Source organism: Pristiophorus japonicus, chromosome 6 (assembly GCF_044704955.1).
Source record: "Pristiophorus japonicus isolate sPriJap1 chromosome 6, sPriJap1.hap1, whole genome shotgun sequence".
Taxonomy (NCBI): domain Eukaryota; kingdom Metazoa; phylum Chordata; class Chondrichthyes; family Pristiophoridae; genus Pristiophorus; species Pristiophorus japonicus.
The window spans coordinates 257706062-257721915 of NC_091982.1; the positions used below are offsets into that span (position 1 = coordinate 257706062).

General features: G+C 39.8%; 1 protein-coding gene across 2 annotated transcripts in view; it reads left to right on the forward strand.

Annotated features, from left to right (window-relative positions):
• Positions 1–15385, forward strand: part of irs1 (insulin receptor substrate 1) — a 73227-nt gene extending 57842 nt beyond the window's left edge. Inside the window, exons 2-4 of one of the 2 annotated variants that reach the window (XR_011593678.1) lie at positions 6156–6268; positions 14508–14664; positions 14761–15385. Coding sequence is in view for 1 of the 2 variants with exons in the window: in XM_070883896.1 (XP_070739997.1) it covers positions 6156–6160 (5 nt within the window). In the remaining variant the exon portion in view is untranslated. Of the gene's footprint in view, positions 1–6155; positions 7209–14507; positions 14665–14760 lie in introns of those variants that run through there. The other variant, XM_070883896.1, reaches the window with a different exon arrangement.
• Positions 15386–15854: the final 469 nt, after the last annotated feature.

Sequence of the window (15854 nt, forward strand, 5' to 3'; positions counted from 1 at the left end):
TGTGTTTAGTGTGTGTGTGTTTTTTTTGCTCATTAATAGCAATGAGAACTCGTAGGTGCAGAGTTCTCGTTGCTATTAATGAGAATACTGTACCTGATTGGTTATGCAGTCTGCACCTTCTGCGTCCGAACGTTGAGGACGGGAGCGCACTCCGATGCACGGGAAGAGAAGGCCTCCTCACCGGAATCGCAGGGCCTCCTGGACCACCAGGTAAATTCGTTAAAAATTCTCAGGTTGGAGGCGTTCGGCCGAAAGAAGCCTCCAACCGGAATTTCAGGCCCATTGTCTTTTTAATGCTTGTGCATATGGGCAAGCTGGAAACTTGTAGTGAAAAAGGTATGGCATTACCTGATCCACTGGTATATGGAAACAATAGATCAAATTCTGTTCTTAGTACATGGGATTCTGGGATTTTTGCTAGGGTTTTTATGAAAATAGAAAAGCAATGCTGGCCAACCAAACATTAGCAAAATTATTTTTTGCAATTACATGTGAATTGCATCCCAATAGCAGAGGTGTAATAAAATAGAAAGGCAGTGGAACGTGTACATGCACTTTGTCCTCCCTGTGAACCCTGACCAACTTTCCCTTTAACACCATTTTAATCTTACTTTAGGCTCAATTTTCCCCAGTGATTTGCGCCGTTTTTTTGGAGCAGGCTGCTTTTTTGGCTTTTTTTTTTAAATTTTCCCCAATCAATTTGCACCAGCATAACTCAGCTATGATTTTTTAAGTAAATTTTTTTTCCCAGCCAAACGGGGCGTAAGCTGCCACCCGCGCCAATTCTGGACATTTAGGTAAGTTTGGCCAGCTGGGAGTTACTCCACTTCTGCTTAAGCCAGCGTATGTGGCCTCTGCAGGAAACCTTCTGGAGAGTTAAGGAAATTGGTGCAGGTAAGTGCAGCAGATGCTTAGACAGCAGCAGCTGGAGAGAGGGGAGAGGGATGATGGGGGGGGGGGGGGGGGGGGGAGGAAAGAGGGGTGGAATGGGGGGCGAGGGAGGAGAGAGAGGGGTGGAGGGAGAGAGGGTGGAGGGGGGTAGCCTTTCGGGTGTAGTTAGGTGCGGGAACTGGGAGGGAGGAGGCCATTCGGCCTGGGATAGGGGCGGGGGAGCGGACCAGCAAGGCACTCTGGGCCAAGGCTGGGTGCAGGAGACTCTGGCCTGTGGGGGGGGGGGGGGGGGAGGAGGGGTAACGGGACTGACAAGGTGCTGGGGGAGAGGGTGGGGTGGGGGTGCTGGAGCTAGAGCGGCAAGGGACTCTGGGCAGACTAGGCAAGCAGACCGGCAAGCCCTTCGACCAGGGCTAGGGGTGGGCAGCGGGACCGGCTTTAATAATTGGAGGTAAGTTACTGCAATATATTTTAATGTGTTTTTAAGTTGATGCAATGTGTTTTAATGTGTTGCGAGCTGGCTGTATGTTTCACTTTGCAGCCTCAGCCCACATTGTGTCCCTGATTACTGTGGCATCCCGACCTTTTTGGCGCAGATAAAGGCTCCACACCCAAACTAAAGGACAGGTTAGGCCACGCCAAAATGAAGAAATCCAATGGGGAAACTTAGAACATTTTTTTTTTGGCCCCAAAAAAACGGGCGTAACTCTTCAAGTACGTCAAAAAAAAGCTTTTGGGAAAACTATGAGCCCTTTATCTTGTACATTTGCCAACTCCTATGGTATAATCTCCACTGCACCATGATCCACTGGATAATATGATGTCTTCAAAATTTGTTCATTTAATTTAACATTTGGAACCAATTGTGTGTATTTGCTGACTTATGTTGTCTGAAGGAGTTCACTAATTCATAGGATTGTTCATTGTCCTGCCATGAATCCTGTGGTTCAATAAATGCTGTTGCAAGCATATTGGGCCAAAATTTGCAGTTGGAGTTGTACCTTGAGAGTGCGCCTCCGACCTGAGAAAAGAAATCCGAAAGGACCTGCTGGCTCACGAGCTTCTGCGTCTTCGGATCCTGGGCCTCCAGGCGTATGACTCCATGGATCTCGGACGCAGGCGGTTCGGAAGCGTCCCTGGGATCATGTGGGCCAGGCCAACCAATTAGAATGGGGAATTCCTCATAAGCTTATGAGGATTCCATTTACGAACAGAATCTCCAAAAGCTTATGAGAAATCCCCAAATAAATGAATAATTAACACAATTCTAATAAAAATAAAAACTCATTCATAATTAATTAAAAGTCCCTTTTGATTAAGCATTTAAAATAAGTGATTTAAAAAAAAAAAAAAATTATTCTGGCCCAAAATTTATATGAACTAGTTTGAAATGTTAAATTTAAATTTTTAAAATGATTAAAACATAACATTTATTTTAACCCATACACTACCAGGCGTAAGGGTTTTGTGGGCATTTGCTGGGCAGTCTCTGCGCCAACAAGCACGTGTGGACGATCTGTCAAAGCAAACCTTGACAGATCGCAAGTTCCCGGTTTTCGTGCATGCGCAGCTCATGCAGAAACTCAGAACTTGCGGAGCCATTGCCGTCATCGGCCCCGCAAAATCCGAGCCATAGAGTTGATTGGCTGTGCTTCTGGGAAACGTACATTACAATTGAAAGATTAATAGCATGCATGATGGACTAATATGACCAATATCTCTCTCTCTCATGTTTTTTTTGGTATTCTGGTCAATCAATACACCTGCCATAGAAGCATAGATGTTCTGATCCACAATATTATAATCCATGTTTCACATCTATGTGTCAAAATAATAAGTACAAAAACTTTGGTTATTAGATTTTGAGACCCTGACTGAACAATGTGCTCAACTTTATTTCGGCATCTGTTGAGATTTTGAAATCAGGGTACCAAACAGAAACAATTATGAAATACAAAGTTTTGAAAACTATGCATTCTACTGGTGAGAAACCACTAAGAATCAGGATTCTAGCAATTCTCTTATTCCAAAATTAAAGAATATACTTCTTTTTAAACTGTTGTCAGAGGATTATAGATTTCGGAGAGGATACAAGGCTGGAGGAGACTGGGAAGATATAATGTGGGGTGAGGCTATGAAGAGATTTAAAGATAAAGACAAAGATTTTAAACTTGAGGTGTTGGGGGACAGAAAGCCAATGTATGTCCGTGTAGCAGGTTGGAGTTTGTGGAGTCCAGCAAGGAGAGTGTTGGAGCAATCGAGTCTGGAGAGGAAGAAAGCCTATGAAGTGACTGGTAGGATCACTTCAGTCTCGACTTTAAAAATTGTGGAAGCAGGAAAATGTGCTTGTGTAAAAAATGAAATTATCTCGTGGGACCCAGGATGTGAGGTCGATCTAGTTTTGTTCTGAATCTTCAAATTCTCTTGTTTTGCCCTGTGATGCAGCAATTACCAGGCTGACTTCACTAAATACACAGGACTGAGTCGACCACAGCAGCTAGCATTGTGCAAATGTTTGTTCTTCCAGGATCCATGGTGACTGGGCACTACATATTGTGGAATATTTAGCACTAATGAGTCATGAAGAAACACAGGAACATTCCAACAAGCTCCTGTACCCAACATCCCAGTCTCGCAACCTATGATCAAACTGTGCTGGTTAATTTGAAGAATTTGCTTTCATTTTTGACTCTTGCATAAAAGATCTTGATCTTTAGTTGTGCTTTACCCTAATTGTCAAGTTCCATCTCTCCTCAAGATAGAGTATCATTCTCCTTGAACAGTCTTTCCTTCATATAATAGTTCTAAAAATTTCCCAGTGCCAACACTTTTTATAGGAAGTTTATATGTTTTGAATAAAATTATTTCGGAATCCTGTACAGGTAGACCGTCTGAAATCCGGAAACCTTGGGATTGAGGCCGTTCCGGATTTCGGAACGTCTTTCCGACGTCCCAAATCCGGAAACGCCTGGGCCGAGGTTTAGGGTGCTGTGGTGGAGGGTTCGTGGGGTAGGGGGGTGGTGGCAGCAGAGGGCCCAGTGTGGCGGGGCATGGCGGGCGTCTCTGGCCGGGGAAAAACCTGCGTTGAGGACCTGCAAAAAAGGTATGATTGAAGTTTTTCTTTCTTCTTTTTCAGTGATTTAGTAGGTAAGGGATTTTGTGAATTTTCATTTTTTGTTTTTTGGTGTTTTTCCCCCCTCCCTCGGCCCAACTCTCAGCGGTAATCGGTTTTTTAAAAATGTCTGGATTTCGGAACATTTTCCGGATTCCGGACAACCCCTCCACGGATCGGGGCAATGTCTGGATTTCGGAACATTCTGAATTTTGGAACTTTGGATTTCGGGTGCTCAACCTGTATTCATTCTAGTGAGCTGTACTGACTTTTATATAGACCTGACCCTTAAATGTAGTCCTTGGTGTTTTGAAGTAAAGCTTACAAAGGGGACCTAACCATAAGAAAAGTAGCTCATCATTCAGTATTAGCAGAATATATGATTTATTCTTATTTATGATTCAGCTTCTAGCGCCAAAATAGTACTGCTGTCCTCAAAGGATCAATCGGCATCATGACTCACTGGATATTCTCTTTCAATGTCTATTGTATAGACCAGTCCAACCCATCCCTTCCACCATCTCTTTTTATGTCCTTAGCTATTTTAAAGCTGTTGTAAAGTTGCTTTGGTGGAAAAAGGAGCATTTCTTCAACATTAGCAGAGACTAGCATGTTTGTTGTTTGGCCTAATGGAGATGTCCATGTATGTTTTCCCCTCATTTTTAATGCATTTGACAATTTGTATATTGAAAAAAAAATAGTTGATAGTGAAACGTAATGGTTATCAGGTGCCCATGTAAACTGGTAAATACCGCTGCCTTGGCTCGTTCTGAGAAATTGCATCTGACTGCCATTTAATTTGCTTTCCTTCCTGAGTACTGTAATTATATGTAATTGGGTAGATTATTGAAATGACACAACCTGATTTTGGCTGCTAAAAGACTATTGACCCTGGTTAAACTCTTTCTTTCTACAGACTTATTTATACTATAGAGCAACCTTTGAAAGCTGCTCTGCACTTTGAGTTTCATCGCCTGCTGATAAAACCAGCCCAATAGCAACAGTAATGAAATAGAAAAACAGGATGGAGAAAGTGGCAGGCAAAGATCATGGCTGTCTCTAGTCTCAATGCTTTCTGACATCCTCAAGCCTTCTCATTACTTCTTGTGAAGCAGCTTTAGGACTATTTACCAACCCTGTAGTTTCTGTACCCAACAAAGCAAAGTAAGATAAAAAAGGTGCGCACATGTGCAATTATTATTGGCCAGTTTTAGTCTGTTAGCTACAAGAGCTACAGCTCGGTAAGTGATCTTGAAGTTGCAATCAAAGAGGTTATCACTGAAATTTATAGTGACAGGAATGTATGACTTGTGTTGCTGAATACTGGAAAATTATCAACATTTGGGGGTCTATTTAAATTGGTTGAGAATCGAACTGGTTTTTAGTGGAAAATGGGAGCTGAATCATGCATTGATTTGACTCCCATGTTATAACAAAGGAGGTATTAGTGTCTTAACAGCATCTGCGTGAGCTGTTACCACATCCAAATGCTAACTAATGGCAATTAGCTATGGAAAATGAAGCTTGATAGTTACATGGAGCAAATACTCTTCCTTACATTCCAAAATAGGATCAAAATATGGGGGTGAATTTCCTCTGGGCTTCTCCTGTTGTGCTGCCATCATTTTGGTGGAAGCCACGTTTATGCGTGTTCTGCCAAGGTTAGAGCGGCAGAGTGGAAGATGCCTGAAGAAATTGACTCCCATGGAGGTTAATAGGACCTGCGCACCCTTTCAAGCTAGGATAAAAGTTGCGAGTTAAAGAATACCGCTTTACTTGTGCTGGCCAAGGTCTAATGTTTTCAGACTGTGGTGCTGCAGTTTCCTCAAATTTGGGAGTGTAACTGCATGCTGCATTGTGTGTGAACCTATATTATGAAGAATGCAGTTGTGTATTGTATAGTAGTTTACAAAGTCTTATAAAAACAAAACTAAATTAGTGAGATTCATTTGCTAATAATACAGGGTTTTTAAAAAGTAAGATTGAAAAGATTCCACCTTATTCTATATTTTTTTTTGTGCTTGCTTTATGTAAATAGTAGACATGCACAACTTTGTTTATATATGACTAGGCTCTGTTGCATATTTTCAGTTTGATCTTGCACAGTGAGAATGGCCGAATAATTTGATTTGTTCTTCTGTTTCTATTTCAGAATGACATCTCCCTAACCCTCGGCGAGCCTTGCATGGACTTAATGAGTACCTAGGCTTCGAATAATTTGTACAGTACAACTAGGACCTCGCTCTTTCTCACACACAAATGATGGTACGACACATCAAAATCACTCCGGTTTGCTGCAAGAAACCTCAGGACATAGTTTTCTGTCTGGATTGCATGTTCGCCAATGTGTGTGTCTTTGCACATGTGTCTGTGGGGTGCACAGTGTGCACTGTGACACATGCACGACAGCGAATCTGCCTCTCTTCCCTCATCAGCACATTCTACTTCAACAATCTCAGTAAACAAAAATGGAAATACTGTCAGCAATGCAACTCTGATGTCTAACCTGGACTGTAACACACATACATTAACCTTGACTTTCACGTGCTGCTGAAAAACATTAAGGTTTTCACTGTAAATTATTAAGTATAGAAGTATTGATTTTTAAAAAGTTGCTAATGTTTGGAAAATACAGAATAATATTTAACATTTTTGCTTCCTTTATATTGATACTTTTTTGAACTGAAAATGTAACTTTTTTTCTGATGCACATCCATTATTGATGTGTCTGGAGGTAAATTTCCAGTTCTGTTATAAACAGGGAAATTTTGTTTAAAACTTGTGAATATATGCAGTAAGAATGGATTATGTTTCTATTCTTGAATAAAAGCTGTTGTTTATACATAGCGTAATCCTGAAGTGCAAGCTTTGATGTACAGTCCCATTCACTGATACGGTTAAAGTACCAGTAATGCAGCCCTGCTGTCTTGAGTTGATTTCACAATTTTATACTCTTCCATTTTATGTGAGATATATTGCAGTCAGGGGATGTCGACATTACTGTACATGGTACTTGATGAATATCAATGGAATTTGAAACCGTAGTCAAAACAATCAAATTTAGTCTTCCTTTTCTTTGTGTATATATAATGTACCTGGGCAATGTATACATACATGACCTGCCCTGGAATGGACAATGTTGTGTTTGTAATTTCTGGAGGCTGATCCCTCCTCCCTGTAAGTAATAAATTAGAAAATGATTACACTTTTTTTTCTCTGGTGACTTGATTAAATGGTAGACTTTATCCTGAGTCCTGCTCTCAAAATGCATTCACAAGAAGTTTCATTCATAAATTTGTTGGAAGATATAGAAAATGGTTACTTCCAGTAACACAAAGGGAAGAGTACTTAAACATTGTTGACTTTTATGTTTGAATCAATATTCAGATGAGTTCCTAAAAAGTTACAGTAGTCTGGGGGAATTGAAATGTGTGAAAGTGGATTTGCAGCAGGAGGGTAAAGAATCCGAGCATGGCAAAAATGAGGTTGGAAGAGGACGGGAAGCATTTGCTATATTAATGGTAATGTGGAGTTGTGCAAATAAGGCTCTGAATGGAAAAAGTTTCTAATTTATGCATCAGGATCTGCAGAAGGTTAGCCATATAGATCTATTTAGATGCAGGGCAAAGTTCCCTTTAATCTGCCCAAACAATGGGGTTAATTTTCTAACTTGCTGCCTGGGCATAAAGCTGGCATTGCAGATTGGCTACCCATTATAGAAACTGCCTGATTTTTTTTTAAATTTACATTGAAATCAATGAAGATGGAAATCGGGCAATTACTATAACAAGCAGCCGATCTGCAGTGCCAGTTTAATACCTGGGTGGCAAGTTAAAGATCTACCCCATGCATCATAATCCCAACATCGGATCAACACCCTCCTATTGTACTGGTGTGAATAATTCCATTTCTGGTGGCCTCCAGATTGACCTCTGAGACCTGACAACCAATGCTGCATTTTTGGTAGCTATGTGCTGTGAAATTACAGCCAGTAGGAACGAACTGAAATAAAAACACACAATGCTGGAAATACTCAGCAGGTCAGGCAGCATCTGTGAAGAGAGAAACCGAGTTAACATTTCAGGTTGATGTCCTTTCATCGGTGTTAAAGTGCAAAAGGGAAGGTCTGTAATGGGGTGGAAGGCAAGGAGTGATTAAATGGCGAAACGGAATGGTGGTGCAAGACGAAAGGAGATGGTAATGGAACAAGTGAAGAAACAAAAGATGGGACTAGAGGTGTAAATGGGAATGCTGAATCCTCAACAGCTGCTGTTTGAAAGCATGAGAGCAGAGGTTATGATCTGAAATTCACTGCCACCTCTTATAGAAATGCCCACCTTGACGTTCTGCTCTTCTCTGACAGGATTTCTGTTAGCCAGCTGCTGTTTCTGCCATTCCCATTTACACCCCTTCTAGGCTCATCTTTTGTTTCTTTTACTTGTCCCATTACCATCTCCTTTTGCCTTGCACGATCATCCCTTTTGTCTTTTAATCTCTTCTGCCTTCCACCCTATCACAGACCTTCCCTTTTGGTTCTTTCCTCTCCTCCCCTTTCTCTGCCTTACACTGGCATAAAATCTGTTACATCTCTAACTTTTTCCAGTTCTGATTGACTGGTCATCAACATAAAACATTAACTCTGTTTCTCTCTCCACAGATGCTGCTTGACTTGCTGAGTATTTCCAGCATTTCCTGTTTTTATTTATGATCTCAAATTGTTGATTTCAGTGTTGGGTCCGGAAGGCTGTAAAGTGCCAAATCAAAAGATGACCTGCTGAGTATTTCCAGCATTTTGTTTTTATTTCAGATTTGCAGCATCTGCAGTATTTTGATTTTGTATTTGGCATAGACTGAACCTGTCTGAAATTCTGTTTACTTACGGGTTGCAGTGAGAGAACTTTTTATCCCATCAGTTTGAATTGGATTTGAGCACAAGACCAAGAGGCAACATTAGTATATAGTATGCATCTTTGTCTGCATAACATAGAAGTTTTATAATAAGGAAGCTTTCAGTTCAAATATTTACTAACAGTAGCAATTGCCTTCAAAGATTACAAAAATGCTGTTTACAAACAGTTCTGAAAAGCTGTCTCAAGAGGACTAGGCCCAATTCTAACCCTTGTTTTACCAGATTGCTAGAGGCATATATTCTTGATCTTGGGCATTGTAGGATTTTAAATATGTATCTATATCCCCATTGCATAATGGATTATTATGGTTGTACTTTTGGCCACCATGGCAATGCAATACTACCGGTTCATCTGTGGTTATCTCACACCCAGTCATTTGACTGCATTCCTTATAAATTTGATGCCAGGCCCCTGAATTCCATATTTATAGGAGTTATTATAGCTGTCAGATTTAAGTGATTTACAGTAAGTGCTGAAACCAAAACATCTCTATGTAAAAAATTTGGACTCGCACTCCAGATGTGTCCTTGTATAAAACACCAACTAATCACAGCTGAGCAATCTCTTTAAAAAGTAGACTAAAAGAGAAAGTGTTTGCTCATTTTATGACCCTAAGATAACCTAGAGATGGTAGTAAACTGATGAAGAGAAGCCAATGAGTGAACCTTAAGGCAACAATAATTATTAGCTTCTAATTGACCTTATAGCTGTTCAGATACTTCCTGTGGCAGGTGATCTAAACGGTGGTATTAAAATAACAGGCTGCTAAACATCACCATGCTCCAGACTATCAGCAAGCAATGCATTGGATTTCAGCTAGTGTACATTAAAATCATTTTTTTCTCTTTTTTTTTCCCCCAGTGAATACAGAGGTCAGATTATGGGAAGCTGAATTGCTGGTTTTTGAGTGGTTCATAAGCTTCACGTCTGTAAAATAGAAAAGTAAAGTTCTTGTCAGTGCTTGAAGTATCGCTGTGATGACCTGATATCTTACTAGGAGAATAAACCTCAGATTCATTTCTGTCTGCTAAATATCAGTCATACCATTTTTATTTTGGCAATTGAATTACATGTCACTAAACAAAATAGTGAGAACACATTTGGTGCACTATTTTTCTAGCTACCAAAAAGGGACTGAACTATAAAAATGTCTCTAATTTGTTTAAGTTGTAAAGCACACACAATGCTTGTGCACCAAACTTAGCTTCATAATACTGAATATAAAAATCATGCATTCTTTGAATCTGTTAAATTTTCAGTGAAAAGATTTTGAATTGACATTTCTATTTAATAAAGAATTGTCAGGATCAACTGGGCCCAACGCTCTCGGCTGCTATCAAGCAAAGTGGGGTTTTCCTTCTGGAGTTTGAACTATTTGATTGAATCCAAGGTTACTTGATGATTAGGGTGAAAAATGATATATTAAAATGACCTCTAAATAATTGACATGAATCTTGAAAGCATTTTCTGAGCCAGATTATAAAATATACCAATTGGAAAATTGGGTGAAATGTATTAGCACACTATCTTTCACCCCGGAACCTGGGTATGAATCCGGTTCGGATGGAATGAAAATTTCATCCTTGAGTAAATGCAATTAGTTTTGGTACTTTCCACCATATTCTAGATGGGCGTGTATCCAAAATACAAAACTAAGTCTATTTGGCCCAAAGGATGGCTGCTGGGAATAGGGAATTGCCTAAGATGGATTGTTGTGGCAAATATGAAGCTTTACTCTGCAGATACCTATGCTATAGTTGGGAGTGATTGATGCTAACAATAGTGTCACTCAGCTTGAATACATAAAAGTATACAATTCAGCATCGTTTTTTTCTGTGAATATTTTGTCTCATCTTGGTTTTCATGGGAAATTCATGAAGTTTTTCTTCACAATTTCTGATCAACAAATGGAATGGGCTCTTGCATAGACAAGTGGAGATGAAAACCCTGGCATAATTTAAGAACCAACTGGATGATGTAATGGGGAACCTCAGGATAATTTTGGATCGATGAGCTCAAATGGGCTTCCATATTGGAAATTATTTTGTAATTTGTGTCATGTGAGCCATATTTTGCTTTTATTTCCTCGAGGTTGTCATTACATCTTTGTAGAATAAAACCCTGCTAAACAGAATTAAGAATATTGCTTCAGCCTCAACTAGGAATTGATTTACCAGTGAAACACAGCAAGGATACATTACAGCCAAAATAATAGCTGAAATTCAGTCAGGTCCTGAAGGAAATGTTTGGGAAGGAAATGGTGGAAATCAGAAAAAGGCCTTTGAAGGAAGTTAGGTAACCCTGTAAGATGAAGTTTATAATTTCTTAGGGTCCTGGAGCAAAGTGGGGTAGGAGGGGTGCTGTTTTGAACAGGCCAATGATTGATGGAATTGGGTGGAGTCCAATCACTTTTCTCGTTCACCTTTGGAGCAAGTAAAAGTATCTATATTTTACAGAAAGAATGCTGTAGATGCTATGGGTAGGATAGAGGGGGATTCTGTCCAAACTGGTATTCAAGGGTTAGCAGAAAAACCAATCGAAATTCAGGTAAAGGGTGAGTGCACACTATCAAAGGAATGTATAATTATGCAAAAGGAGAATGTGAATTCTGCAGCTGGGCACATTTTAAAAAGAGCCTGCACTGCCCACTTTAACTGCAAGGCTAGAAATGTTGGCCAATGTTTGGCAAGATTGAAGGATGATGCATATCATGTTTGTCGGGACATGGTGAGTTAGTATAAGCTCAAAGAAAACTTAGTTCGCACATCTGCAGCATTGATAGAAACTCTGATCATTGTAATCAAATCTCTGCGGAGAAAAAAAAACAAAGGCAGTAGCATAGTGGTTACATGTATAGATCAGTACTGCTAACCGGCATTGGTGAAGCTTGAAGCTGAACTATGCATCCATCCTTGTTGCAGATTTGCACAGAACCAACACACACTCTTTCCCAATATGTAACTAAACTACTGCAATAACCATGAAATAGGGTGACACATGAATTTTTGTTTCGAACATGGCTACGCTGCAAGTTAATCGGGACATTCCACACGTTCTGTGCTTCCATCTTTAGAGCTTGAGTTCTTTCTGCCAGCTGGAAGAATCCAAAACCTAATGAGCTTGGGGCTATGAGTGAGCGGGACTTGATATGGGTTATGGCAGTAGTGTTTTGGATGAGCTGAAATTTATGGAGGGTGAAGGATGAGAAGCTGGCCAGCATTGGAATAGTCAAATCTGGAGCTGACAAAGAGCAGGATGAAGGATTCAGCAGCAGATGGGTCTTGGCATGCCAGGAGATGGACGATTTTATGAAGGTGGAATAGGTGATCTTTGTAATGAGGGGGATATGGGATTGTAACTCAGCTCTGGGAAAAATAGGATGTCAAGGATGTGAACAGTTGGCTTAAACCTGAGACTGTGGCTGGGGACAGGGATGGAATGGTGATGCGTGTGCAGAGTTTGTAGCAGTGGCCGATGATGATGGCATTGGTCTTCCTAATGTTTAACTGGAGGAAATTATAACTCATCCAGCACTGCATGTTGGACAAACAAACTCATCAGCTGACATATGGAACCTGACAATATTGCTTCATATGATGTTGCCATGGGGAGCACATAGCTGGGGCATAGGAGGGGCCAATGATAGATCATTGAGGGACTCCAGAGCTAATGTGGGGTGGAAAGACAAATCATGGTTATAGATGGATAAGCAAGCGTGGAACCTAGTGAGAAATTTAAATAGAAAAAAAATTTGTAGTTGCTTATATTGACCATGCTATTTCTTGGTCATTTTAAATTGCCTATCAAATGATGAAGTGAATGACAGTGTATGTACAAATGTTGCAGAAGATAAATAGATTTTGCCACAAACTACATTCATTCCAGAGGAGCTGATGAACATTTCAGATGGTCCCTTTAAAGTTACAACATTGCCGACAAAGTCAAGCTGTAGCAGCATTAAAAAGAATGTAATGGGGACAAAAGTATATTACTTACAAATCCATTAGGCTAATGTAAAAGGAGTCACTCTTATCTGACTGTCTTCACAACTTGCAATGTAACCATGTTTCCTGTAACTAGACATTGATAGGGATATGCAGTGGTGCAATCTCCATAGTAGAAATGGCAATAAAATGTAGGATGGATACGATAACTAGACACTGTCTTTACAACTCTGGGACCTGAACTTGAATCCAGCTAAGATTGATGGGATTAAAGTCTATTTTTCTGTGCCAAGAACACACAGAGCTAGATTTTCCAATTCCCGTTATCCATCAAGGAATATTTGCTCCTACATGTTGTTGAATTCATTACAGCAAATACTGAATTTAGTATCTAACCAAATCTAGGATTATATTCAAATTCCCAGTGCTAATGGTGGCCATCAAAGGCTATGTGTTCCTATCAAAGGGCTGGTAACAGCTAAGCTATTAGCCTCCTTCATATTTAATGTGTTTTGCACGACTAGTGATAACAATTGGAATAAAATATTCAAATTACCCAAGGCTGATTATTCCACCAATATTTACAGTAATTAACTGTCTACAGTGAGGAGAGTGAAGAATATATCTGACCAGTAATTGCGATTCGGGTTGCAAGATGTGAAACATTTTTTCGTTGCCTATGCTGTACACTTTTTTAAGCACATGCACACCTAATTTCAGCCATAACTGATTCAAGAAGCTGTTTAATGGGGAAAATACATTTGATAAATAGCAACTGAGGTTGAAATTCACTCGAGGCAGTAATTGTGTTCTAATGCTATATATGGACATACATTAAACATTTAAAATAAAGCTCCTCATTTGGCAAGACCCTGGGCCTTGAATGGCTATGTAGAAAAGATTTGCTTGTTTACATCTTACAGACTACAAATTGGTATCTTTGTACATTACAACAGTGACTACACTTCAAAAAGTACTTCATTGGCTGTAAAGCGCTTTGAGACGTCTGGTGGTCGTGATAGGCGCTATATAAATGCAGGTCTCTAACCAAAATAAAAAATGTTAAAATATGAAAAAGTTGCACTTTCTTCACGGATGACTAGACACCCAAGGGGCCTTTATTTTTGCTCATTTCTCAGACACTCTTTAATATTCAGAATCAAATGGTACAGCGTGTCCTCATATACATGTTATATGATGGGAAACAGATTTGCATAAAGTTTTTAACACACTGCCTCAGTTAAAGAGTAGGCATATGGAACTGACTTCCATCTTTATTCATGGGAATAATAAAAAAGGATTCTCAAAGGCCTTTTCCATTCGTCTTGTAGCAACTTATTTTTTAAATTGTTAAGTAGGCTGGAGTTTGATGAGTGCCTTTGTGGATTTAAAATGTTGCAATATGAAAATCCAATTAAAAAGGTACAGAACACTAAATTGTTAATTAACTGTATATAATGAGGCAGATTAAAATGCTGAAAAGTGCTAAATATTCCAGGAGAAATTCATAAATGTTCGCATTCTCCAAGCCAGCAGATGTCAAAGTGATAAAATTGACCTAGGATCTAAAGCAACAGTAACTGTAAACATTCACTTTTGTTATGTATGATTCTTATGTACCTTTATTTGCTCTTTTTCTCACTTTCTCAGTACTATTTCCCAGCTGGAAGAGGGTGACCTGGTTATAAGTCCTCTGCCAATACAGCTCTCCCTTCTTTGCTTTGATGAATCTCTTCTGCAGCTACTCTACCCCAGCTCCAACTATTTGGCAGACATTGGTCATTTGAAGGTCAGAGTGTGTCTTAAGGTGATTTTACATTTTGCTTCAGATTTTGGGAGCAACCTTAAAACCAGCTGCTGTACTGCTCTCTGCACTAAAATGACTTGTGTTTTCTTTCTCCAGGCAGATTTGAAAAGCAGACCTGGTCTTCTCAGAATATGCAGAAAAGCAGGTCTGGCAATTTTTAAGCCTACCTCCTCCCAATGGACCTGCAGAACAGAAAAGGCAGAAGTCAGTATCAAAGATCTTTTTTCAAAACTTATCTTAACAAGAAAAAGAGCACGGGCAAACAAACAAATGCGTAGCTGCCCCAGTGCATCGTGCCTGGTTGTAATGTAAGAACAGAGACACACAGGGATTCAACTCGGCGAATTTACAAGGATAGGCTTGAAAGCAACAATATTGGCAGCAGATTTGGAAATCCCTCCGAAGTCGAATAGTTGAAAATCCAAAGACATGGTATGGCCTGTACTCTACACTGCCATCAACGTCGCAGCATTCGTGTTGGGAATTGATGGAACTGCAAGAATATAAAAGTGCCTTTATTGCCAGCATAGCACCAATCAAGCATTATCACTAAGTATCGCCCTTTGACACCCAGAAGAAACTTGAGAAAGCTAAATTTATATGCAAAAGTCAAAACCTTCATGTGTTATTTTAGAACATAAGAAATTTGTTTTAAATTCAACAAAATATAAAAGTGTGGAAAATGAGATGGGAATTTGCCCCCCCAACCCCCTACCTAAAATAAAATTGTTCACACATTATCATTTTAACCCATCGGGTGCTAACTGAAGTTTATTTCTATTTAAAAATATGCCACATCTTAATTTTGTAACTATACTTAAAAAAACAACATTTTCCATCAACAAAAATATCAATATGTGCTTTTCTCCCTCAGCACTGCACTGAAGCATCAACTTACATTGTGCGTTCAAATCCTGGACTGGGGCTTAAACTCTCAGCTTTCTGACTCCGAGGTAAGGGTGCAACAACTGAGCCAAGCTGACAGTAGAAGATTCAGGGAAGATGGCTGAAAGTTTGGTTAAAGAGAAGTCTTTTGAAAGTGCAAACAGATGTAGGAAGGCAGGAAGATTTAAGGAAATGCAAAGGAAGAGTGAAGTACACAGTCTGCCTCATAGGGCTGGAGAAGGTTGGAGAGATAGGGTTGAGCAAGACTGAAGGGATTTGTAAATGAGGACAAAGATTTTGAATTC